This window comes from Podarcis gaigeae, assembly GCF_964106915.1.
Source record: "Podarcis gaigeae genome assembly, chromosome: 1".
Classification (NCBI taxonomy): Eukaryota; Metazoa; Chordata; class Lepidosauria; order Squamata; family Lacertidae; genus Podarcis; species Podarcis gaigeae.
In genome coordinates, this window is record NC_139678.1 from 72,854,226 (window position 1) to 72,879,416 (window position 25,191).

General features: G+C 43.2%; 1 protein-coding gene and 1 long non-coding RNA gene across 6 annotated transcripts in view; one reads left to right on the forward strand and one right to left on the reverse strand.

The window, feature by feature from the left end:
- The window catches only part of SERGEF (secretion regulating guanine nucleotide exchange factor), a 122,501-nt gene that overhangs the window by 94,437 nt on the left and 2,873 nt on the right, over positions 1-25,191 (reverse strand). For all 5 annotated transcript variants that reach the window (XM_083714665.1, XM_083714667.1, XM_083714666.1 and 2 more), the window contains exons 2-9: positions 21,332-21,470; positions 20,361-20,516; positions 19,790-19,884; positions 19,490-19,550; positions 18,305-18,418; positions 16,280-16,342; positions 15,667-15,825; positions 3,165-3,331 (exon numbers count right to left, since the gene is read on the reverse strand). In XM_083714665.1, the coding sequence (XP_083570791.1) occupies positions 3,165-3,331; positions 15,667-15,825; positions 16,280-16,342; positions 18,305-18,418; positions 19,490-19,550; positions 19,790-19,884; positions 20,361-20,516; positions 21,332-21,470 (954 nt within the window). The remainder of the gene's footprint in view (positions 1-3,164; positions 3,332-15,666; positions 15,826-16,279; positions 16,343-18,304; positions 18,419-19,489; positions 19,551-19,789; positions 19,885-20,360; positions 20,517-21,331; positions 21,471-25,191) is intronic.
- LOC310834132 lies at positions 13,068-15,652 on the forward strand. Its single transcript, XR_014559102.1, has 3 exons — positions 13,068-13,210; positions 14,326-14,395; positions 15,241-15,652. It is a non-coding gene; the product is annotated as an uncharacterized lncRNA (long non-coding RNA).

Consider the following 25,191-nt stretch of genomic DNA (forward strand, 5'->3'; position numbering starts at 1 on the left):
AGACACTGAGGTTCCCCAGACGATACCACAGAGGAATGGCACATGGCGAGGCAGTGACAGCACTGCGCCAGCCAAGGCTCCAGCTGCCCACCAACCTCATTTCCCAGAATGCCTCTGGGCCCAGAGAAGAAGATGGCAAGCAGCTGGCAGCAGTTGCACTAGTTAGCAGTCTATTTAGAGTCCATCTTAAAGTACATGTTTTAACCTTTTAAAGCCACCCACCTCTTAGGTCCAAGTTATTTGAAGGGCACCTTCCCCCATATCAGCCGCTCTGTACATTAAGCTCATCAGTTGAGGCCTTCTGCCTCTCAGAACAATCAGGGTGGGCAGAAGTGTGTGTGTGTTTTTTCCACTGTAGTGATTTTATCCTTCTGAAATGTACTGCTGATGGGGGCAAGTCATCCCAGTGGCGTAGCGTGGGTTGTCAGCACCCGGGGCAAGGCAAGTAATTTGCACCCCCTAACCCGTGGATTTGCGCCCCCTAACCCGTGGATTTGCGCCCCCTAACCCTAACCCCCAGATGTGGCGCCCGGTGCGGCCGGCCCCCCTGCACCCCCCATGCTACGCCACTGAGTCATCCTCATTCCGTACAGTCATTTAGGAGAGTCCTTATAACCCATCTGTTTTCACTGCCTTTTCCTTGAAGGTATGTTTTGCTTTATTGCATTGCTGATTGTTTTTAGCTTACAGCTGGCTGGGTGTTGTTGTTTTTTAATGCAAGTGGCTTTCATTATGCGTATTTATTTTGATTATATTATACTTTTATCTTGTAACTTGAAAGTGCTTCTACCCTTAAAGGCAGCTTTCAAATATTTAAAATAAGATAACCAGAACTATTCCAGGACAGGCAACTTAACACTAATGTGGAAAAAAGACAGTTTTATAAAGGCAAGTATGCATGAATGTTGCCATGCCTCATATTATTATTTTCTGCTGTATCATCCTTGCTATCACATTGCTGGAAGACTTGATAAACTGCAAAAAGGAGCATTAAAATGTTTCTACAGGAATTTCTTGCTGTGTTCCTATATGCCAGCATCATTAATAGGTGTACACAAGGGAAAGGGAATAGTCCTTCTGTAGAAGAAAGCATGAAGACAATGCTCTTGATGAAGAATACTCCTACCTACAAAATTTCATGTTCCATCAACTTTATTCAAAAATTCTTTCTCCCTCCCTCTCTCTCTCTCTCTCTCTCTATATATATGTATGTTTCTTGCTTTGGAACGTGAAATTTTAATGCATATGTTAATTAACCAGAATTTTTTTTCCCTGCTCAGAAACAGCCTTTATTTTAAGGGCACGGGGAACACCCAATCTAGAAGCATTTGATGTGCAAAATGCTTCCTTGATTTAGTGTTGCATTTGCAGTTGATGTCACCAGTGATCAGTGATGGGGTCTCTGTGCTGTGAAATGCCCCTTGTCACAGTTCAAGCTGATGTGGGCAGAAGACTTTGACACCCAAGTATTCAGGTGTTTTACTTCTGACATTCTCCACAAGGGACAGTCCCATTTTTAGCTACATTCCAGGATTGTGACTGCCACCAGCTAGTGCCAAAATGTCAATATTGTTTTTATATAGATATATATTTTTAAAAAAATCAGTTACACTTAGGTTCTTCATGATCTGATTATATCTGACATCTCAAGGTTTTAGCTATCCAATTCAGCCCTGTAAGCTCTTTCATTCTATATCAGTAGCAGCTTAAACACTGCTGATCTTACTAAGATGTTTATTAATAAAACAAACTCTCACCCCCTCCCACCCGTGAGTTCACAGTATTCAATGTTTCTAAAGTTGCTCTTTTTAATTGGCCGAACTCTAGCCAACTTCTTTTTTCATTTAGGTATAAGTCCATTACATTGGCCACCTCATGAGACGAGAAGACTCACTAGAAAAGACCCTGATGCTGGGAAAGATGGAGGGCACAAGGAGAAGGGGACGACAGAGGATGAGGTGGTTGGACAGTGTTCTCGAAGCTATGAACATGAGTTTGACCAAACTGCAGGAGGCAGTGGAAGACAGGAGTGCTTGGCGTGCTCTGGTCCATGGGGTCACGAAGAGTTGGATACGACTAAACAACAACAACATAGGTCCATAGTCCTTTGAAACTCTCAGCTCCACAAAAGATGGTACATAAGAACATGTACATGGAAAAACTGAACCACAGATGCACTAAAATATAATATGCTGTTACTAAGTAGGGGTGGGGGGAAAACATAGCCAGATATATCCAGATTATGTCAAACAAAACTCAACACTTAGGATCGCTCTTAAAAGTAATATATCTGAAAGACCAACTCCCTTCCTACGGACTGTCTGGCATGTTGAAATAGGCAGAGGAGGCCCTCTGGTAATTTCACCAAGCTCAGATTTGGAGTGGAGAGGGAGTGGCAACCCCTAAACAGTGAAATTCCTATCAGGTGCATCTGACACCTTCATAATATAGTTTCCATGGTATGCTGAAAACACACCACCTTGCCCTGGCTTTTGATGACCAAGATATAAATTTTAGAGCCCACCCTAGTCTCCTGACTGCAATTTAACTGATTTTAGTACTGTGTTTTTTAAATTATTGCAATCCATGCTGGGATCTCATGGGGAAGAACAGAGAAGGAACCATCATCATCATCATCATCTTCATCGTCTGGATTCAACTAACCTATTACTCTAGCAGAAGCCACCACAAGGACTCCTGTTAATGCAGCAGGGCTTTCCCCCACCCCATTCCCTAAGTCTTTCCCAAACCCCCAGAAGAAAATACATGGGGAGAAGAGGGGCAATTGTTCCATCTCACAAACAGAAATGCTTGCACTGATGAACAATCTCCTTGGCGCCATTTTGAATTCCACCCAATATATACTTTTAGATGCACAAATTTATCTGGGAAGTTTGCCTCTCTCTATATTGCTGCTACCATAAAACTGGACTTCTATTTTCCATGTAACAGAGTCCCATCTTCTCAGAGACTGCTTCAATAGATACCACCACAGAGGTACAAGATGGCAGTCATCTGTTGTTACCACCACAGCTTGGATGTTCTTTCCCAGTGTATAATGTCTGAGGGCTACAGATAGCCCTTGCTCAAAAGGTAAATTAGTAACACAAGACAAACAAATAATTAGAGGTCTGACCTTAACAAAATTCATGGTTTCTCCTTACCTCAGATGCTCCAGTGAGGCTGGGCACTGCAACAGGTGCACTGATTTGCTTTTTCAAACAGTGTTCAGTCGATTTCTTTCCATCCTCGCTCTCTCCTTCATTCAGCATCCCGCTCCATCCAAGTTGACCATAGTCCCCTCTACCCCATGTAAAGACTTTCCCTGTTTCTGAATAGAACACACGCAGTTGTTCAGCATTAGTCCTCCAGACAAAACTTAATCACTGTGAAAACAGCAGCAACTCAGCAATGTAAGAAAAATAACAAGAAACTAGGCTTTTTATTTTTTAAAAAATGCACTCCAACTTCTTCTGACTTCAAGGGTTAATTAACACTCAGCTTTTTTTCCTACTTCCCCAGTTCAAATTCCCCTCTCCTTACATTTTCCCTACAAGTTCCAGTCTATCTCAAGGTAGTGGTAGAGGCTTTTCTGTACAGTCACATGAGATTAGTAATGAGCTGGATAGATAAAAGGTAACCCAGGCAAGAGGGAGCTGATGATTTGCCATGCTGGGGAGAAAGACTCAGTGGACCAGTTGGTCATAAAATATTAGTTCTACCCAGGTGGGCTCCTACTCCTTGTTGAGTTGCAGGTTCATAGTCTGAAAATATTTGTCCATCCAGCAATTCTCCTAAATGATCAGGTAACAATAGTCCTGTAGTAGCATTTTACCAACTTTAGTTGCACCCCCTACTGGAAAAGAGATGCCTGCTACTGTCATTCATGCCTTGGTGGCAACAGGGGCCTGACAATGAAAGTCCCATGGGCTGAAGGCACATGAGGCTACCATCTTGCTGAAGCTAAGCATGCCTGGCTTAGGTCAGTGTCTGAATGGAGGTGAGTGCCCGGAAACCATATGTTTATCATCTTGGGTTACACAACAAAAGAAAGGTAGAATATAAATTTAAAAAATAATAATAATAAATAAAAGTGATCTGGAAACTCCACCTAGGAGGACATATAATACCCATTCTGAAGCTCTCTTCAATAAGGAAGCTTGTAAGTACATCTAAGCAAACACCCCTTTCAGACTTTCATGCCAAACATGCCCTAGGTGGTCCATTTCTTTACTGCACTTGTCTTCCTTTCAGAGACAGGAAAAAGCATTTTTATTCCCTCAAGCTCAGGCAAGTTAAGTTCTTAAATTGTTGCCTTATGCTGCTCTTCATGCCTTTATTTAGGTTTTTTTTAAGCTGTCGTGTTTTTTTATGATTCTTTAAATTAGTTTAATCTGCTTCTGTGTAAGCTACTTTGAGAATGCTTGTATGAAAAAACTGCACATAAATATCAAATAAATATTCTCTCCTAAAAATTTTTGCTGCCTGTGGGCAAAGGAAAAGATGGTGCCTTTCCCATTCCAAACACAGAAGCTGTCCAGACTAGAAACTGAGTTCAGTATCCTCCATTGCACCTGTGGGCAGAAGCTATCTTAGAGGATGCGAGGTGAGTTGAATGGCACACAGAGTTCTGTCCACTTCCTGTCCCCCAGCATATTCCGCCAAAGGTGCCTGCTTCACTCTGTCTAATGATAGGGCTGGCCACTGCTTTTTTCCTTAAAAAATGTTTAGGGGTACTCTCATTTACCTACTCATATTGAAATAGTGCCCCTCAATGAGGCCAAACTTAGATTCACAAAATCATTAGGGGTATGCGTACCCCTACCCAGAAGAAAAGCACTGGGGCTGGCCCTGAAACCCGTGCACTGAGGCAGACTGGCTGTTGCTCCTTCTACCTCAGCCCTCACACAAGGACTTTCCTCAGAAAAGCTTATGAGCAAGTCTCAAAATAGTGAACTCCCTTCTCCTAATTCCCCCTGCTTCCTTCACTACAGAAAGAGGCGAGAGCCTGCACCAGGAGCTCTTGCAGCTATTTGACCATGTGGACAGTTCAGTTGCAAGACAGGCTGCCAAATCAAAGAACACTTGTTATTTATCACCGCCAACCAAGGCTTGAGTTTGTTTAAAATTCAAGCTATGGTGCGCCTCTCACTTTTCAACTTTTAATAGCAATATCTAAATGCAGATAGCAGTCTAATTATAGTTATGCAATTAAAAACAAATGTAGCTCCTCATTATCCTTGCAAGTTTAACTGTTGCTCTGAAGGTTCAAGAAAGACATTGGTTTCTCATATTAATAATAAAAAACCATATAAAGGACAAGGAAATGATGAACCTGCTCATCTCTTTCAGAAGGCAAGGATGCCAAAACATTAGCCATTACTGTATTTGGAAATGCATCACAGGGTGACCAAAGGTTTATTTTATAGTGTGCTACAGTACCTACAGTATAGTTAATTTTACACTGTTCAGATGTTTGTCTCAACATGCAGGTGAAGGGGTATAGGATTGTGGCCACAGGCTTCTGCCCTAAACAAATTCAGAATAGCATATGAGAGAATTTGCCTATGCTCTGCCCACATGATCTCAGCTTAATTGTATGGACAGATTAATACACACAATTCATACACACACAACTACTTAAGACATTACACTGGGCACATGCACAGGTGGAGCCAACAGCCACACTCTATCCCTTTCTGTGTATTTGAGCACATGAATAAGTGGTAGCATTTGTTTATTAAATTGTAGGTTATCTCAAGCATTCTTCAATATATTTAAAAAGACATTAAGGTTAATAAGCAAGTTTCATAAAATTTAAAATTGATGAAGTTTATCAGACCCACTTACTAATTTAATTTGTGGACAGTTTTTACAAATCATATTAAAACACTTAGATTAATTGTTCTGTGACTTTTGCCATCCCCTAGAGCTAGTTTTTAAAGCAGCACTGCAAGAATTTACCATCACTTAAAATCTCAGCTATTGCAAGAGAAAAGCCAAGCACTGCTTGCCTTTGCAATCCACCACTGTCCAAATACCACAGATCAAGACAGATCTATTGTATGCTCTAAGCTGCCAACAGTAAGTAAGGTGGTGGGGAAATAAAAATATGTAGACATCAATGTTGCCCTCTAGAGGGTAGTTGCAGCACCACAAACCAGATTTTCTTTGTTCCAAACTTGGCCAAATTCCAACAAGCAATTAGACCATTTACCAGCACTGCTTTATCTAAAGAAGTTATGTAGTTAGCAATCCCCTATTGCTCCCTAAGGACCAGAAAGTCAAGAGAAGCCCCCTCCTTACACTCTGAAGTTTCCATCTTCAATTTAAGCAATTTAAGTCTTTAAGCAGAGGCTTGACAACCATATGTCAGGAGTGCTCTGATGGTGTTTCCTGCTTGGCAGAGGGTTGGACTCGATGGCCCTTGTGGTCTCTTCCAACTCTATGATTCTGTGAATTCATTCCTGTCCTCAATGCTTTCCCAACAAGCTCTTCTCCCTGTAATCCTTAGCCCTGGTTCTTCTCCTTTCATCAGATGTCGATGTTCATGTCTGTGTGCAGCTGAATGTCTCCAAAGGATGGCAAAGAGTTCATCATGCCCTAGAGTTCTGTGATTCAGTTGGGCCTCTTCCTACCTGTCAATGATTTGTTCAGTGTTTCCATAGCCATTCCAATTTTTATCTACTGGTACAACTAAAATAGAATAAAATATACAGATAAGAGATGTGCCAGAAAGGTTTGTATGTGATTGAACTGAACACACAATTTTCCTCCTTCTATTTTCACATCAACACACGGATTGCGACAATACACAGTTTAGGCACCAGATGGCACTGGGCTTGGCTGTATCTGGGTGGTGAGAGGTTCCCTTTTGCTGTTCTTGTCATAGGGAGAGAAAAATATGTAAGATTATTGCCTAACTTCCTAATCAGATAACTGTCTAAGTCTTCCTTGACACTTGCCTTGAGACCTAAGGTAAAGGGACCCCTGACCATTAGGCCCAGTCGTGGCCGACTCTGGGGTTGCGGCACTCATCTCGCTTTACTGGCCGAGGGAGCCGGAGTACAGCTTCCAGGTCATGTGCCAGCATGACTAAGCCGCTTCTGGCGAACCAGACCAGCACACAGAAATGTCGTTTACCTTCCTGCCGGAGTGGTACCTATTTATCTACTTGCACTTTGACGTGCTTTCGAACTGCTAGGTTGGCAGGAGCAGCGACCGAGCAACAGGAGCTCACCCCGTCGCGGGGATTCAAACTGCTGACCTTCTGATCGGCAAGTCCTAGGCTCTGTGGTTTAACCCACAGCGCCACCCGCCTCCCTGCCTTGAGACCTACCCTGTGTTGAATTTTAGATCGCAAGTTCCATAGGACATGGCTTGTCTTTGGTGCTACTTTATAAAACACCAAGCATGTTAGGGGTGCTATTTATTATTATTAAGGAAAGCTTTTACTGTAGAAGAAGAAGAAGAATAGTGTAGTGGGTAAGCTGTGAACCACGACACTCAAGTTTGATATCTCACCTCTGCCTTGCCTAAAACACACATCAGACCATATCAGACCATGCCATCTTGTTGCTCATTTGATGGAGAACAGGAATATTATACATATTTTGAAGCAAGCAAAGAAGCTTTTCCTCCAGGCTGTTTAAAGTCGGTACTTTCCTACTGCTAAAGTTTTTCACTGCCATAATTTTAATTTGTCAATCTCATGGCACTTCAAGTATGCACCAAGGTTTAATGTGATGTAATACGATGTAACATTTACAATTTAATTTGTGGGTTTTTCCCTGAGGGAGCCAAATGACAATCAAAATGAATAATATACTATAAATTCCTGATTCAGCGTAACTAGGTTTGACAAGGCCCATTGGGTCTGCAGTGATTGTCATAAACAGAAAATTTCAATCTCCTCAGTGAATTTCTTTGGACAATCTATTAAGCATTATCTAGAAAACCAAGCTGAAAAATATCATTTTTCAACTTATATCTCTGCAGAAGCCTTTGTTCTCATAGCTGCCTCAGTCTCTACTGAAATAGTACCTCTCAGCCACTGTGTTTGAGACAGAATGAGAAGTGGAAAACCCATAGATCACTACCTGGTGTGGCTCAGTTGTGTGAGCAAGAAAGCATTGGCCAAGGCAGAACAAGTTCAAATCCACAAAAGAAATGAATGTACAATTCTATAAAGCATAATATCACACACACATATCTCTCTCTCTCTCTCTCTCTATATATATATATATACATACACATACATACACACACACACACACACACACACACACCACAATCATTTTCACATTCTGTTTCAAAGAGATATATAAACATGAAGGGTGGGGATGAGGCATCTTGGCCGTCTGGCCTCCTGTTTAGAGTTCTGCACTTGAATCTGAGAGACCAGGATTTAAATTACCACTCAGAAGTGGGAAATTACAGGGTGTCAATGGGTAAGGCATTTTCTCTTTGTGCACCAGCTGTGGGAAAATGTGCCATAAAAGCAACTTGTTTATAGCAGGGCTTGGGAACTTATGGGCCTTCAAATATTATCAGATGCCAACTCCCATCAGCCCAGGTCAAAGTGGTCAATAGTCAGGGACGATGGAAGTTGTAGTATGGTGACATCTGGTGACCCTAAATGTTCCCCACCTCTGAGCTTTACAGGGTTACTGGCGGGATTAATGTGGCCTATAAAGAAATTAAGTAAAATAAGAATGGACAAAATAAAGAATACAATCTTATGAGATTTCGGCTTGTATCAGAGGGGTGGGAAACTGTGACGTCCTTTGCCAACCCTGTGTCCTGATATTGTGGACTACAGATTCCATCAGTCCCAGTCAGCATGGAAGGCACAAATTTAGCAAGGCTTATCTAGTTAGAGTCGTTGCATGAATCAAAGCCATTGTGCAGTAACTTCCTAATGATTCTGATTAGGTCTGGCTGCCCTTCAAATAAAGAACATAATAAAAATCCTGCTGGCTTAGGTCAGAATCCTGTTTCCAACAACAGCCAACCATATGCCTCTGAAAAGCCCACAAAAAGACATGGGAAATAGCAATGGTTGCCATACGTCTCAAACATATCTGTAATACCATAGTTGGTAGCAATGTCCAGGTAGAAATCAGCAAAACATAATTTTTTTATGCAAAACTAAAAAAAAAAAACACCAGCTTAACAACTTTGCCCAGTCTGGGTCTTTCCCCTCAGTTAACTGGCAACCCTAGTGCTTATTCATATGGCTATGTGGTAACAGATAATACATCTGGGGGCTGGAAACTCACTACTGTATGGGGATGCCAGTAGCTAAGGACAGTGTATATCTATGTATGTGTATGTATGCATTGCACTGGGTTGGACTAGAAGACCCTTGGGATCACTTCCAACTCTACAGCTCTATGAATCTATGATTCTATAAACCAACTCCATATTCTAAACACTCGGTTCTTATGTTCTCCACCACACAGTTGGAAGACTTTGCCCTAGACAGATGTCCTAAGAGCACTAACTACATCTGAGGTAGTCCCAATATTTTGTTTTTCAGCACATTTGTTTGGATATTTGATATTTGTTAATATCACTGAGTTCATTTCTCAATTAAGTGTGTTTAGAATCACGGAGTGACCCTGTCCTCAATTAAAATGAAGACAGGAGAACATGTTTTTCAACACAGAGCCCTCTACATTTTAACAATTTGGGGATAGTCACCCTAGATTATATACAAATTCCAAGGTTTAACTATATCTGTAAATGCATAAAACATTATTAAATATAGGGGGCATTTTTCATCTGATTAGCAACATTGGTTTCTATTGGATTCCAAACAATGAACAAATAGATAATGGCTCATTTGCATTTGTGATTCTCACAGTATCATGTGAGACATGACTCACTTAAAAAGGAACATCTACATAGCTCCCAACTAAACCCCTGTTCTACTGTCTCTTTTTATGGCAAGAATTAGTGACTTATGGGAAAAGTAGGTGAATCTCCATGCCCCTTTAATATTCTGATTTTGACAGGGTATTCCAAGGGTACACTAGAGGGGATGGAAAACAAGAGAGAGAATATATTAAAATCCAGTATAAGAAATCATTAATATTCCTAAGAGCCTAGCCAAGGATGAGGTTGTTAATATAGCAGGAAGAACATTGTGCCATCTTTTACTGCTCTTCGGATGAATCATACTTAATGGATGCTCACAAGGCTTTTGTACAGCTCGTTTCCCAGTGTGTCAGGTAATGTCCATTATACAGCGGTTCCGCCCAGAACTGGACCTACTGAACATCTTCCAAGATCATAATGCCCACTCACATTATAAAGAGCCCATAACCCACCTACTCTCAGCAGCCAGAAACATTATAGCCAGACACTGGAGAGACCTGTCAGGAGTAAGCATGGACCAATGCTATCAAATAGTATGGGAAATAGCCTTACTACAAAAACTAACCAATCAACTGAAACTGATATGGGGACCAATAGAAGATGCCTTCATCCCGGTATGGTTCCCCTTTATAACATACATAACCCAACAAAACAACAAGAATCTGCCGGCAGCATACGAATAAATCTGGCTAACCTGATGCAAAAATCCACCCACCCACCCCACACTCACACACATAAACAAATCTCACTACGCCAATCAAAGACAACCAACCACACCCTAACGGTAAAGGGTAAAGGGACCCCTGACCATTAGGTCCAGTTGCAGGCGACTCTGGGGTTGTGGCGCTCATCTTGCTTTACTGGCCGAGGGAGCCGGCGTTTTTCCACAGACAGCTTCCAGGTCATGTGGCCAGCATGACTAAGCCGCTTCTGGCGAACCAGAGTAGCGCACGAAAATGCTGTTTACCTTCCCGCCAGAGCAGTACCTATTTATCTACTTGCACTTTGATGTGCTTTCAAACTTCTAGGTTGGCAAAAGCAGGGACTGAGCAACAGGAGCTCACCCCGTCACGGGGATTCAAACCGCCGACCTTCTAATCAGCAAGCCCCTAGGCCAGAGGTTGGCAAACTAAGGCCCGCGGGCCGGATATGACCCACCGGGCTCGTTAATCCGGCCTGCAAACCTTGCAGACCCTGCCACCCGCTCAGTCAGTCCCCACGCTAAACAGGCGCGGCGCGGAGGCATCACCGCGCGGAGACTGACTTCTGTGATGTGGCACAGCTTCTGATTGGCTGCAGAAAGCTCCTGCAGCCAATCAAAAGCCGCAGGTGACTCTGGGTGCCACCCCTTCCTTCCCACTGAGGCGGCAAAGCGGGAGGAAGCAGGCAAGTGGGAAGGAAGCAGCAGCGGCACGGAGGCTGCCTTCGCCGCCCAGGCCAGCGGCATGGACTATGCACCCCGCCAAGATGGAGGACGCCGACGCTGCCGAAGAGGAGGCGGCTGCAGCGGCTGTGGCGTGAGTGGCATTGGCTGGCGGGGACCTTTTGGGAAGGGGGTGCTTTCAGGAGGTGGTGGGTCTGGCCCCCCACAAGGTCTGAGGGACAATGGACCAGCCCCCCTCCTGAAAAAGTTTGCTGACCCCTGCCCAGGCTCTGTGGTTTAGACCACAGTGCCACCCGTACTCCGATAACCACACCCAAGGCCACCCCTACCCTCTCTCACCACCAATGAAATATAACAAGCGAATAGTAAGAGAATCCGTACAAGTGACACTGACACAAAACCCCACACGTAGAAGAATAGAAGCATAACCACCCAACCCCACCGCCCTCACCATGTCCACCTCTTTTCCTCCCAACCTAATACTGCATGCAACACTAATGTCTCACAACAAATGAAATTGATCTGTAGAAAGCACAATTCAAAAAAAAGAGACAATGCACATATTTTGGTAAACTAAGAAATCGTTAACAAATAATAATAATAAAATTATACAGCGGTTCCAGGAAGGTTTTACTAAAGGTTTATGGAGCTCTCTCCTTAATACAATAGGGAGTGGTCACTGCCATTTCATTTCCAGAACTCTCCAGCTCTCCCCAGCTTGCTCACACAACCTGTGCTATCTATTGTGGCGCAATTCTCTGAAGGGAAAGTGTTTGACGGCTTATCTTTTTCCATCTTAGTCACTAATTTCCATCTCTCACATCATCCCATTGTCTAAGGAAAGTCAGTAGGACCTAATGAAACACTATCAAGATCACTACCACAGACATGTTCTTTTCCCTTTGGGAGATGGGGTGGAGGGGTCGGCAAACTGCCTTAGAAGGTAGGCTTAGGTACCCAGTACCTTTCAATGCAAATTACTAGGGTAGTTTATAAAGAAAAGCACAAGCCCTTTTCAGGCATTATGCAAGTCAAACTGTGTCGGCATGGCACTAGCCCCCTTCCCTTGAGGCCGAACCTTGCTGCATTCAGCAGTAATGTGGTGGAGGGGAGTTTGGAAGTCTGTTCGCTTGAGCACTCTTACAAGCCCTGCCAGGATCAGGAACCCTGGGCAATCGGTATCCCCGATTTGCTCAAGTGAACATGCTTGCAAGCCTCCTTCAGACCTTGCTACTAAACGCAGCACATGCAGAGGTAGAGGCGGTGAGCTTGTATGTATGACCCCACACTTCCAACATGGTTTGACCTTTACTGCACCTGAGGAGGACTACAGAATCCTAAAAATACAATAATAAAGTGTCAAACAGTTCTTTAAAAAGAGCATAGTCAAAGTGGCAATGACACAAACATATAGTAAAGTTCCTCGGATGGTAAATGCCAGGAATTTGGTTTTTTTAAGACTTTCCCTCGCATTGAAAAGGTGTTGAAAGAGATATAAAGAAAGCCTTCCTGAGAAGAGACCATACCTCTGCCAATATCACTTAATGACAGACTAGCAGCAATTTGAACCTAGATCTGCCATGTACAAACCCCAGTAATGTACCCACTGCACCACATTGTCCCTCAAGGACTTGAACACTACAATTTAACATTGAGAAAATAAGCTGTAGGGAAGAAAGGAAAAATACAGTGCTAATTTCCAAAAAGAATGCTGGTGATTTACACCAAGTAGTTTAATTTCAGTCTATAGCAGGTGTGAGCAACTTTTTTTCTGTTAAGGACCAAATTCCTTCAGCCCCAAAGCTAGTAATCTGTTGGAGGCCTCATGCTGGTGTTGGGCAAAGACAAATACGTTCTAGATGAACAATTAAGGGGAAGAAAGATCCTCCTTTCTCAATTTTCACCATGACTACCTCAGAGGAAAATTCTCAACCCTACACAGAAGTAAGGCCCACTAGGTTTGGTGGGGTTACTCTCAAGCAAGTATACAGATGGTATTGTCTTGCTGTTTTTAGTACAAAAGGCCAATATACCAACCAGGGCCAGCCCACCTAAAAGTAAAGGTAAAGCAGCTGTCTCAGGCAGCAGGATCCACAGGGGCAGCAGATGTGGTGTAGATCTTGTTACGATATAAAAGCAATGCAGCTGCAAACTGCTAGCTTGAAAAGTAAACATGATGGGAATGTTGGGACTGTACATGGGAAACAGAGGGACAGTCAGTTCACAGTGCGAAGCACCGGAATTAGCTCAGATTGTCATATGAGCTCTTCCGTTTGTTCCTGTCCAGGAAGTGCAGGAAGTAATTTTTGTAATGCTGCAAAGACAGAAATAAAGGCATGTAAATACGTTTCTGTCTATCTCTTTCCCCTGCCAGGGGGGGCAGGAAAGAGGGGGGGTGTTCTTCCCACGTTTGAGAAGAATCGCCTATCGAGACCTCGCCTGGATCTTGCTGGGGAATGTAGCCAGGGAGGTCAACAGGGAATCATGCCGGGTGCCTGGGAGAGTTGTCAGTTTCTCCTGATAAAGGCTTGATTTCCAACAGATCTTTATTCAGGACCAGCCCACCCATGAGGCAAGGAGAGGTGACTGCCTCAGGGGCTGGGCTCACCAGGGCAGCAAATACCAATGTAGATCATCCTCCTCCCCATTCTTCCTCCTGATGTCAATCTTCCCCTTACCCCTTCTTCCCTGACATGGAGGCCGGAGCAATTTTGGAGCCCAACCTGGCCTGAAGGAGCTGGAGGAGGAGCAGCTGCAGAGAGCTTGCTTCAGCCCTTCCCAACTAATAAGAGGTAATGCCTGAGTATACTTTCTTCCTCCTCCCCATCCATTTTCCTTTTCTAAATACATTTTAGACTGGAAGCCCATGGGGCTTCTGTATATGCTGGGAGCCACCCAGAGCAGCTGGGGCAACCCAGTCAGATAGGCAGGGTACAAATAAGAAAACTGTTTTTGTTGTTGATCGTTGTATGCCACTCTGAGAGTCTTTTTCAGCTGAATAGCAGGATAAAAATATTTAAAATAAATAATAAAAGATTTTTATTGTGCTGTTTCCCCAGAGGCATAATGGTGCATCGTTCCTCTGAGACTCTTTATAGCTCCCATTGGATTTTTACAGGAGGCAACAATGTAAGATAGAGAGTCTCTCTCTCTCTCTCTCTCTCTCTCTCTCTCTCTCTGTGTGTGTGTGTGTGTGTGTGTGTGTGTGTGTCTGTGTGTGTGTGTGTGTGTGTGTGTGTGTGTGTGTGTGTGTTTTAAAAAATAACCCTTCTGGGGAAGGAGCTTGTAAGTCTTTGGTTGTACCAAGAATTTCTTTACCCAATTTTACAGTAATTTGATTTGATAGTACATGACAAACGGATTAATGGATTTATTCGAGAGAACACCGAGATAAATAAACTTCCTTAATTAAAGCTGTCTTCGTTATCAGCCATACCAGTTTGTGGAAAACACTTGTTCTGGACTTAGGATGACTCACCTTTTATAAGGCTTAAGACTATCATTCTCTCTCCTGTTCTTCACCACCCTTCTGCTATATTTAGGACTGCCTTCAGTCAAACAACTTCTATGTTATCCTTATGTAACCTAATTTACATCGGGAGCATTACAGAGCCCAGCCTCATCATCATGAGAAATATAAACGATAAGCAGCAAGTTTCAGCTTTGATTGCGCACTTCTGGAGTCCTTTTGACAATGCAGCCTGCAAGCACAGAGCACATGCGAAGAGGTGGCACCATGGCACCCTCATATACCCTCCTTGGCACTCATCAAGACCCCCTCTCAATTTAAATTTTTAAAAATTTAAATTAGGGGTGTATTTTTTTGCTGGTGGGGGTGTTTTGACTGAAACAGGCTACTATGCTGGGGAGGGAGTTTCCCTGGGCAACTGGTTACTGGTCCTCAGAAGGATGCAAAGCTATTCAAACAGCAACTCGTGCAACACACCTGCCATCTTCTTCCTTTCATATCCCAGGTACTACTTCTGAATTGGAGCTGGATTCACCTAGCCCATTGAACTAGTGGAAGCCAGCATAAGGACTCCTGCCAGCTCAACAAGACCACTCCCTCCTCCCACAAATCTGCACTGGAGGGTCGGGAGAACTCCCAGAACAATGCATGGGAAAGAGGGAAATCGCCCTGTCTGTCAAGCAGAACAAGCAGAAATGCTTGCACTGGCAGAACAACCATCAAATTGGGAACTTCAGCAATTTTGGGGAGGGGGAACCAACACAGTTCAGCCCTAAAGCCTAAATCGCACATTTCCCACATTTCTAGATGCAGGGTTTTGCCATACTATCCAAACAACTCAACCTGAAAGCACTTTTTTAAGAAACTATCCAAACATCGCTTTCGGTAAACAAAGTATTTTTATATGCAGCATCAGCAGTTGATGTCCTACCTGTCTGTGCCACCATGTGCGTCCATCCATTCCAGACTCTTCTGACCTTTTCGCCCCCAAAATAGTGGGTTTCTATCTTCTGGGGTTTCAAAAGAAAATCATCTTTGCTCACTAACTGCTTGTGTCTGTTGCTCCCCCAAACATATAACTCTCCTTCATCTTAAAGAAGAAAAGGAACATATTAAAAAAAGGAAGTTAAAGGACACAAAAATGTTGACTAAATGTCATTTTACAGTTGCACATCTGTTCTCTGTCTAGTCTTTGAAACAGATGAACAAACATTCTAAGAAAAGTAATGCACTCAGTTTTTTAAAGTGGCAACAGACTCTACAAGCACAAAAAGCATATATTTCTGTGTATACAACTAGAGCTTCAACTTAATTCTCTATGCAATACATGTTGTTTGTTCGAGGAGGGTCACAAGCCTGTTTTAAATGTGGCAGGAGCAGGAAGCATGTTATGAGGGCAGCTAAATTAAATCTGAACAAAAACCGGGACACACATCTTACAGGAAAGGGGATGAACTAGTCTCAGAGACAAAATATTTTTCATGGTTCAACAGACAGACTTCACTTTGTCCAAAGCTAGAGCCAACCAAACAAAAGAAACTCACCTGTGAGTGATGTGACATGATGCGACCCAGAAGTGATGCTCTTTACTTTGATGTTTTCTAGACCTAGGACAATAACCCATTATTTTCTGTTAGCTGGAGAGGGATACTTCCTTTTAGAAAGGCCCTTTGCAATACAGAATGCCACACCACAATGCATAAGAAAGCTAACGAAAGCTGTTTGTGCAGGCTCTTTGGGAAGCTACTTGGGCCATGTCAGGTTACTACCTCCCCAACTAATTTTATAGAACAGAGCTCATCTATATGCATCTACGATATTAAAGAAACGAGAAGGGGGACCACTAACAAATGGAAGAACTTTCAACAACCATGGGGTGGTTAATTAGGCTATCAGAGAAGAGTACAAGGCCACAGGGAGAGAACAACACTGCCAAGAGGAGAGAGAGAGAGAGAGAGAGAGAGAGAGAGAGAGAGAGGGAGGTGTGGATGAGCTAAGGAACATATTGTTACTGTGCAGAGCCTAATAATGTAAACAGACCTAAAATACATTTTGATTTGGCTTATTATTCTGCACTCCACAAAACGGGAAAGGGGAAAGGGTTGCAAGTTTTTTGGGTACTGGCTCTTAACTGGTGCATTCAGCAGCTGCAAGCCACAATGGACAGTGGATAGTTCAACCTGCTAACAGCAATCAGTGTCGAGGAGGCAGGGAAGGGATCGTAATGCTTAAAACATTCCCAACAAAAGGTATATTGTTCCCAAGCATACAACTGGCTCCCACTGCCAGCTTGGCCAAATGACCAGAACTCCCGTTCCTGGGCACAAGGAATAATGTCTCGAAGTGCCATCTGTGTGTTTATTACAGTGGTACCTCTGGTTACGAATGCCTCTGGTTACGCACACTGCAGGTTACAAGCTCTGCTAACCTGGAAGTAGCTGCTCCTGGTTATGAACTTTGCCGCGAGATGCGAGCAGAAATTGCGCACTAGAAGCGTATGAGCAGCAAGAGCCACCATTAGCGAAAGCGTGCCTCAGGATAAGAACGGTTTCCAGTTACAAACAGATCTCAGGAAGGGATTCAGTTCATAACCAGAGGTACCACTGTATATCTATTTCACCAGCTCCGCCTGATTACAAGAATTTTCAAACAATGTTATTTGACAAAAGAGATTTGCGATGTAAACATCTTAACATAACCTCAAAGTACATGAGAAACTGTCAGACCAATTCCCAGCGTTAACATATTTTATTTTAACTGCTGTAAGAATAAATCCATATTCCCAGTTTTCTCTTCTTGAGCCAAGGACAAATATGTGTTTTGTATCTTGTTCCTGACAAAGAGGAACCTGAAGGCCAGGATAGGGTGCAAACTATCTATTTCTTCATTCACCATTTGTTTCCCACGGTTTCTCTTTTCCCTCCATTCTTCTCCCTCTGACTGAGGCCCTCCGGGGAAAAACTTCTGAAAAATCCAACTGGGAAGGGACTGTACTTATACTGATTGCAACATACTTCTCTTCTTCAGAAAAGAAAGCAAATAAATTAAGATTCAAAATTTGTTTCCTAGTGGATTCTTCTTAGATCATGTTGCACAAGTTTTATGTCAACGACAGTAGGTTCCAGTTAGTTTCCAGGACCAATTCAAGGTGCTGGTGCTTACTGATAAAAGCTTATATGGCGAGAAGCATTACAACAATAATAATAAAGACAGTTCAAGATCAACATCCAAAAGTTCACCATTAAAACACTACATCTGACTCTCTCTGTGGCTGGGCATTCTCTGGGCTGAGTAATGTGTTCTGCAAAAGACAGAGTCTCATGTGCCAAGTATATGGCTGGGGTTTGTGTTTGGGCCGATTGGGAATGGAATCAGAGAGTGCTAAGGGAATGCGATACATGCTATTACAGCAACAACAAAGCAGCATCTGAGGACTTAGGAGTGGAGTGATCAGTATCATTGGGTATAGCCACAAATAATGGCTGGCTACTAAGGTAAGCCAAAATTTGTGGACCCCTTGCTTGCACATGACATGCTTGATCCATACCTTAAATATTTAGATAACAAACCTGTTACTTTGCAAGGCTCTTTAGCCCTCCAAAAAGATGGAACCATCTGTCCTTGGCATGCCCGCTTCGCCTGAGATGCCATGCCAACTCCCCACTGGAAAACTGAACCATTTTCTTTTCAGCATGTACATGCAAAAGGAAAATGAAATATTCATGTTAAAGGCTATCCCCCTGCTAAAAGACATTGGGTGGGGGGTGTTACTATTTTTACTAATGCAAATATTAACCTGGAAAACGTTAACACATAAATTATAGAATAACAAAACAATCTAGCAGGAGAAATTCTCAACGCCCCAAATAACAGTACGCTAGGTTTGAGACAACGTCACACATCTTGTTTTTAAGGTGTACATTAATATATTAAGCAGATACCTCATGTAATAAATGAATAAGGCCAATGTTTATTACACACATAGACGGAGCTGCAATTAGCTGCAGCTTCCTGGAGATTTGGTGGCAGATTCAGGTTTGCCCCTCTGTAATTTGTGAAACAGTTGTAAGCTTCTCAAGAGTCCAGGAAATAATGTCATAAACCACAGGAGAAACTTGCATGGAATTTGCTGACAGGCCATTTGCACTTATTTGGTAATTATGACAAAGCTCTGCCAGTTGAAGATTCTCTCTGTGACTGTGCCTTATCAATCACTCCTTAAGTGATGATGACAAGCCCATGTACACTTATGACACTTATTGAAGCTATGTATACCAAGGTGACCTGCAAACCCAAGGGGCCCTCCTAATGCAGAGGTGGGGAACCTCAGGCCTGGGGACCAGATGTAGTCCTCTAGGCCTCTCTGTCTGGCTCTTGGGGGGAAACCCACAGCCAAATATGCACCACTACCTCAGACACTCTACTAGGGCTTGCATGGTGTCAGAAACTATGTCACTATCAGGCCTTCCTAATTAATTTACTAACTACCATGAAATATCAACCCACCCTGATGAGGAACAGTAGGGTAACAGCAAGTGATTATAAGCAGGCTTCTAAGGTATATGAGACTGAGGTATTAGCCTGTCAGTGAATAACAGGGGATAGTATTTTTAATTGCTTCACAACTTCCTCTAAATCACATAACAATTAAAGCTGCGGATACAGACCCATCATCTGAGACAGTGTAACAGTTTTTATGTTGTTACATGGTTGCAACTTTTAGTAAGGAACTATGTACTGTATTAATAACTCACCAGTTACAGCTACTGCATGTCTGAGCCCAGCAGCAACATTCACTACTTTGTCCTGTATAGTCTATGGAACAAGGAAGAAAAAACATATGTACATTCTCTTTGACAACTCTACAATACAGAACAATATTTTTTAGCCATGCTATTGAAATTTTCAGAACCGATTAATGAACGTGTAGTCCAGCATGCATGATACAAAGAAAACATCAAAAGCTGCTGATCCACAGTGAAGTGGCATATGGAAGGAATCATCATACAACTGGGCATAATGGTGAATTTAAGTTTGTGCTGATAGCACCTCACCTTAATTTTCTGTGGGACAGCATTTCCTCCTGAGGCATCAGGAACTCCGAGTTGTCCAAAAGAATGAGACCCACAAGATAACACCTGACCATTTCCTGCAAGATAGAACAGCACTGGAAATCTTCACATTTCTATTGTTTACCTAAAGGAGATACCTAGGGCACTGTAGTCCATTTCCCCACTAGTAAGAAACAGGTTCATTTTTATTAAAAGTCACATCTACGCCTCATTGATGGTGATGAAATAAGACTACTACTAACTTAAGACCCATTTACTTCCAAACTTCACTGGATCTAATCTTTGCTACACAGTCCCCTATGAAACTAAGGCCATGGGGCAAGTGCAAGGTCAAGGCTAACTGTCTTGGCTAACGGCTCATTTTCTTAACCATTATGCTACAACAGCACTCGACTGAATGCACAGTCTTCCATTTCCAAAAAGTCAACAATTTATAGCCTTGTGATTTTACTTATAGCTCACTGTAAAGCTTTTGAACAGTTATGGAGACCCGGATAAAGCTTGGAGCTTTCACATCACGTAACACTTGTTTCCGCCTAGTTGTTAGATTTACCTGTAAGTATGATGGTAAAATCCCAGCCACAGGCAACCTGTACAACAGGACAACCAGACAGGGAAAGGCATAATGTAAAATGTTCCACATCTTCAGTATGACCAAGTCCCAACTGCCCATCTTTATTTTGGCCACATAAAAAGAGTTCTCCAGTGTCTGCAAAATGAACAAATACTATCAGGAACATATGCAAAATAAAAACATATGCATATTTTGACCCAATATTCACTGGCACTTTAAGACCCAATAATTGTTATTTGTCCAGAAAACTTGAGGGAGTGTTCATACTAACAATGCACAGTCCTCTCTTTCTCATTTAAAGAACTGTACTCCAGAAATGACGGAAGCACTAGCCTAGTGATGGGGAGCCTGTGATGCTCCAGATGTTGTCAGGCTCCAAGTCACACCATCCATTCACATGGTGAATGGAGCTTATAGGAGTCCAACAGCATCTGGAGGGGCATAGGTCCCTCATCCCGACACTAGGCAGTCCGAAGACGAAATGAATCACATTGGGGAACAACACTGAACGCTACAGTTACGTCTCCAAGGCTTCAACTGGGGCCTTTCACTTTACAACTTAAACAGCACAAGCTCCGTGCTGAACAGCTAGGAGACCATCACAGATGCAGCCCCAGCACATGCAAAATCTGTTTCCAAAATAAGTCTCATGCAGATTTGTCCTAAATTAGCTCATTACCATTATTTGAGTCACTGAGTAGCTCATCAGCACCCTACACACACACACACACACACACACACACACACGAAAGAAATGATGAAGATCAGCAAAGCAGCAAAAATCCAAAAACCTTATCCACCATTTGATGACATAAAGAGCATTTCATCATCTCAGATGGAAAGAGAAATTTAAGCAACCATGAAGTCGTATATGGGTATCAACAACAGAGTTAAAAAATCAAGTCTTGCAAGCATACTATGGGCAGGAAACAGAAATGCTAGTTTCTTACCAGTAACAATTACAGAATGTCCTCCTCCTCCAGTAATACTTGTGATGTTCTTCTGACTGCAGGGCAATTCTTTAAGGGCCTGGGGCAGGAGTACATCTTCTTTATGACCAAGACCCAGTTGTCCATAGCTGTTTGCTCCCTAAGGACATAAGAAAAGCCCTGCTGGATCAGAACAAAGGCCCATCTAGCCCAGCATCCTCTTCTCAGAGGGGCCAACTAGTTTCCTATAGGAAGCCCAGAAGCAGGACCTGAGGACAGTAGCAGTCTCCACACTCCTGATTCCCAGCAATTGGTATGGAGGCATCCTGTCCCCGACAGTAGAGGTAGAACATAGCCATGATGGCATGATAGCTTTGTCCCCCATCAGTTTGTCTAAACATCTTTTAAAGCCATCCAGGTTGGTGATCATTGCTACATCCTGTAGGGATGAATTCCATAGTTTAGCTATGTACTGCGTGATAAAATACTTCATTTTGTCTGTCCTGAATCTTCTAACATTCAGCTTCATTAGATGGCCTTGAGTTCTAGTATGAGAGAAGCAGAAAAAAAATCTCCCTATCTACTCTCTCCACTCTACTCTCTTGGCAAGATGGCGACGCGTGTAGATGCAGCGGCTGGTTGCTCCTCAACTCAGAATTTGGCTTTTTTGTCCTGCCAAAATAGACTTGTTTATAGTCGGCAGGACATGTTATCTATTCGGCTACGGAGTGTGTGCTGCATAAATTGTGAGTGTCTCCGCGTCTACAAGGAAGATTTTTTGACTTCAAAGAACTGGGGGTTAAAGAGACACAGGAGAGATCGTAAACAGAAGAGAGGCTGCAGAGGAGGAAGGCGATTAAGGCAATTAAGGTTGAAGACACAACATTATAACTTACCGCTTCCCAGCATTTTCTATGCGAATGTGAGATCTTTGGTGAATAAGCTGGAGGAGTGGAGATTGTGGATAGTAACTGAGAAAACTGTGAGTGAATGCCGTCTCCTGCTGCTTACAGAAACTTGGCTGACACCAATTATTCCTGACTCAGCCATAGAACTAACAGGCTATACAGTGTTCCGCCATGATAGAACAGAGGACTCTGGTAAAAGGAGGGGGGGAGGTTTGTGTGCATACGTAAATAATAGCTGGTGCACAAACCACACTGTGATAGCTAGTCATTGCTCCCCAACTGTGGAATTTATGACGCTTAAATGCAGACCAATATATATCCCCCGAGAATTTACAGTAGTACTGATAACTATAGTATACATTGCACCTGATGCGAACACCAATGAGGCAATGGGTCTTCTGCATGATGTCATTAGCAGACAACAAGGCAAGTATCCCGAGGCTGCATTTCTTGTATGCGGGGATTTTAACCAGGCAGATTTGAAAGTGGCCCTACCCAAATTCTATCAACACATAAAGTGTACAACCAGGGGAGAAAGGACTCTGGACAGGCTGTATACAAATGTCAAACAGGCCTATAAGGCCGAACCATTGGCACATCTAGGCCAATCTGATCATGTGTCCCTGCTCCTGACTCCTGAATATATTCCATTGAGGAAACGGACTCCAGCTATAAAGAGGGATATTACAATATGGCCAGCTGAAGCATCCCAACAACTACAAGACTGTTTTCATGACACCGACTGGGAGGTATTTGCCCAACAGGATCTAGAGACTCATACTGAGCAAGTGTTGGACTATATCAGGTTCTGCACTGACAATGTAACACAGAGGCGCCGGATAAAGATCTACCCAAACAGGAAGCCCTGGATGACAAGGGAGGTCCAGGGGTTGCTAAAGGCAAGAAATACTGCTTTCAGAAGTGGAGATAAGTCGTTGTACAGCTTAGCTAGGGCGGATCTAAAGAGAGGTATCCGTGTAGCAAAGGAGGCGTATAGACAGCGTCTGGAGAATCATCTACAAAGCAACAACACCAGGCAGGTGTGGCAAGGCGTACAAGAATTAACAGGGTATAAATTCAAGGATTCCCTGGCAGACGAGGGAGGGGCATCCCTCGCAGAGGATCTGAATGCCTTTTTTGCCCGTTTTGAAGCAACATCTGCAGCAACACCTGCTGAGGCTTTACCACCACCACCACCACTCCCTGTGAAGGCTTTGCCACCATCACCACCATCGTCATCATCAGTACAAAGGAATGTGGTAGTCTCTGTGGAAAAAGAAGAGATGAGGAAGGTGCTGAAGGGAATCAACCCAAGGAAGGCCCAGGGCCAGATGGGGTAGCTGGAAGGGTACTGAGAGACTGTGCAGACCAACTAGCAGGAGTTTTCACTGGGATTTTAAATCGATCCCTAGCCCAGGCTATTGTTCCATCCTGCCTAAAGTCCTCTACTATCGTTCCAATAGCAAAAAAATCTATCCCGGAAGATCTGAATGACTTTCGTCCAGTAGCACTCACACCTATAATCATGAAGTGCTTTGAAAAGCTGGTACGAAATTATGTCATTGCCTGTTTACCAGAGGGACTGGACACATTCCAATTTGCTTATAAAACGAAAAGATCGACAGAGGACGCTGTGGCGATTGCCCTCCATGCCGTTCTTGCACATTTGGAGCAGCGGGGGGGTTATGCCAGACTGCTTTTTTTAGATTTCAGCTCGGCATTTAATACCATTCTGCCACAACGTCTGGTGTCTAAACTGGAAGATCTGGGGCTCCCGTTATCACTTTGTGGGTGGATATCGGCCTTTCTGTCGGACCGCACCCAGAGGGTTCGGTTGGGCCCTTATACCTCTAATACACTTAAGACTAACACAGGAACACCACAGGGATGCGTACTTAGTCCGCTCCTTTATATTCTCTACACGTACGATTGTGTCGCTGCTCACCCTAGTAATAGGGTTGTCAAATTTGCAGATGACACAACCGTGATTGGGCTCATCTCTGAAAGGGAGGGTGAAACGGACTATAGAGATGAGGTGGAGCGGCTGACAGAGTGGTGCAGAGCTAACAACTTGCTCATAAATACAAGGAAGACAAAGGAGCTTGTGGTGGACTTCAGGAGACAGAAGAGCAATGTCCAGCCACTTCTGATGGATGGGGTCTGTGTGGAGAGGGTAACAACGTTCAGATTTTTGGGTATTGAATTACAAGAGGATCGGTCCTGGAGTGTCAACACAAGGGGGCTTTTGAAGAAGGCGCAGCAGAGACTGTACTTTTTAAGAATCCTAAGGAAAAACCATCTTCCGCAGAAACTGCTGCTTGCCTTCTATCACTGTGCCATTGAGAGCGTGCTCACTTATGGCTTATGTGTGTGGTACGGAAGCTGTACTACCCAGGACAGGATGGTGTTGTGCAGAGTTGTTAAGGCAGCAGAGAGCATTGTTGGCTGCCCACTCTCCACCTTAGAGCAGATTTATGCCACAAGGTGCCATAGGAAGGCACTGGACATAGTAAAAGATCCATCGCATCCTGGTCACTGTCTCTTTGAGCTCCTGCCGTCGGGACGGAGATACAGGACGATGATGACAAGAACGAGCCGTCTCAAGAACAGCTTCTTCTCCAGAGCGATCTCGGCCCTGAATGGGAAACCTGGACTTTGAAGTCATCTAATCTTCCTTGCTGTATTATATTATATTGTTTTAATTAGTGTTTTTATAGTTGTTCTGATTTTAAGTGGAGTGCCAAGTAATTTCGTTGTCCCTGAGAGGGGGCAATGACAATAAAGATATTATTATTATTATTATTATTATTATTATTATTATTATTATTATTATTATTATCATGCAGATTCTGGTCTGCACGTTGTTGCATTGAAAGGAAATCCTTCAAAGTTTAATGGTATGAGCAGTGGCAGTACTGAGACCCAACTACTCTTTTTTTAAAAAAAATCAATAATAAGGATGAAAAAGTAATT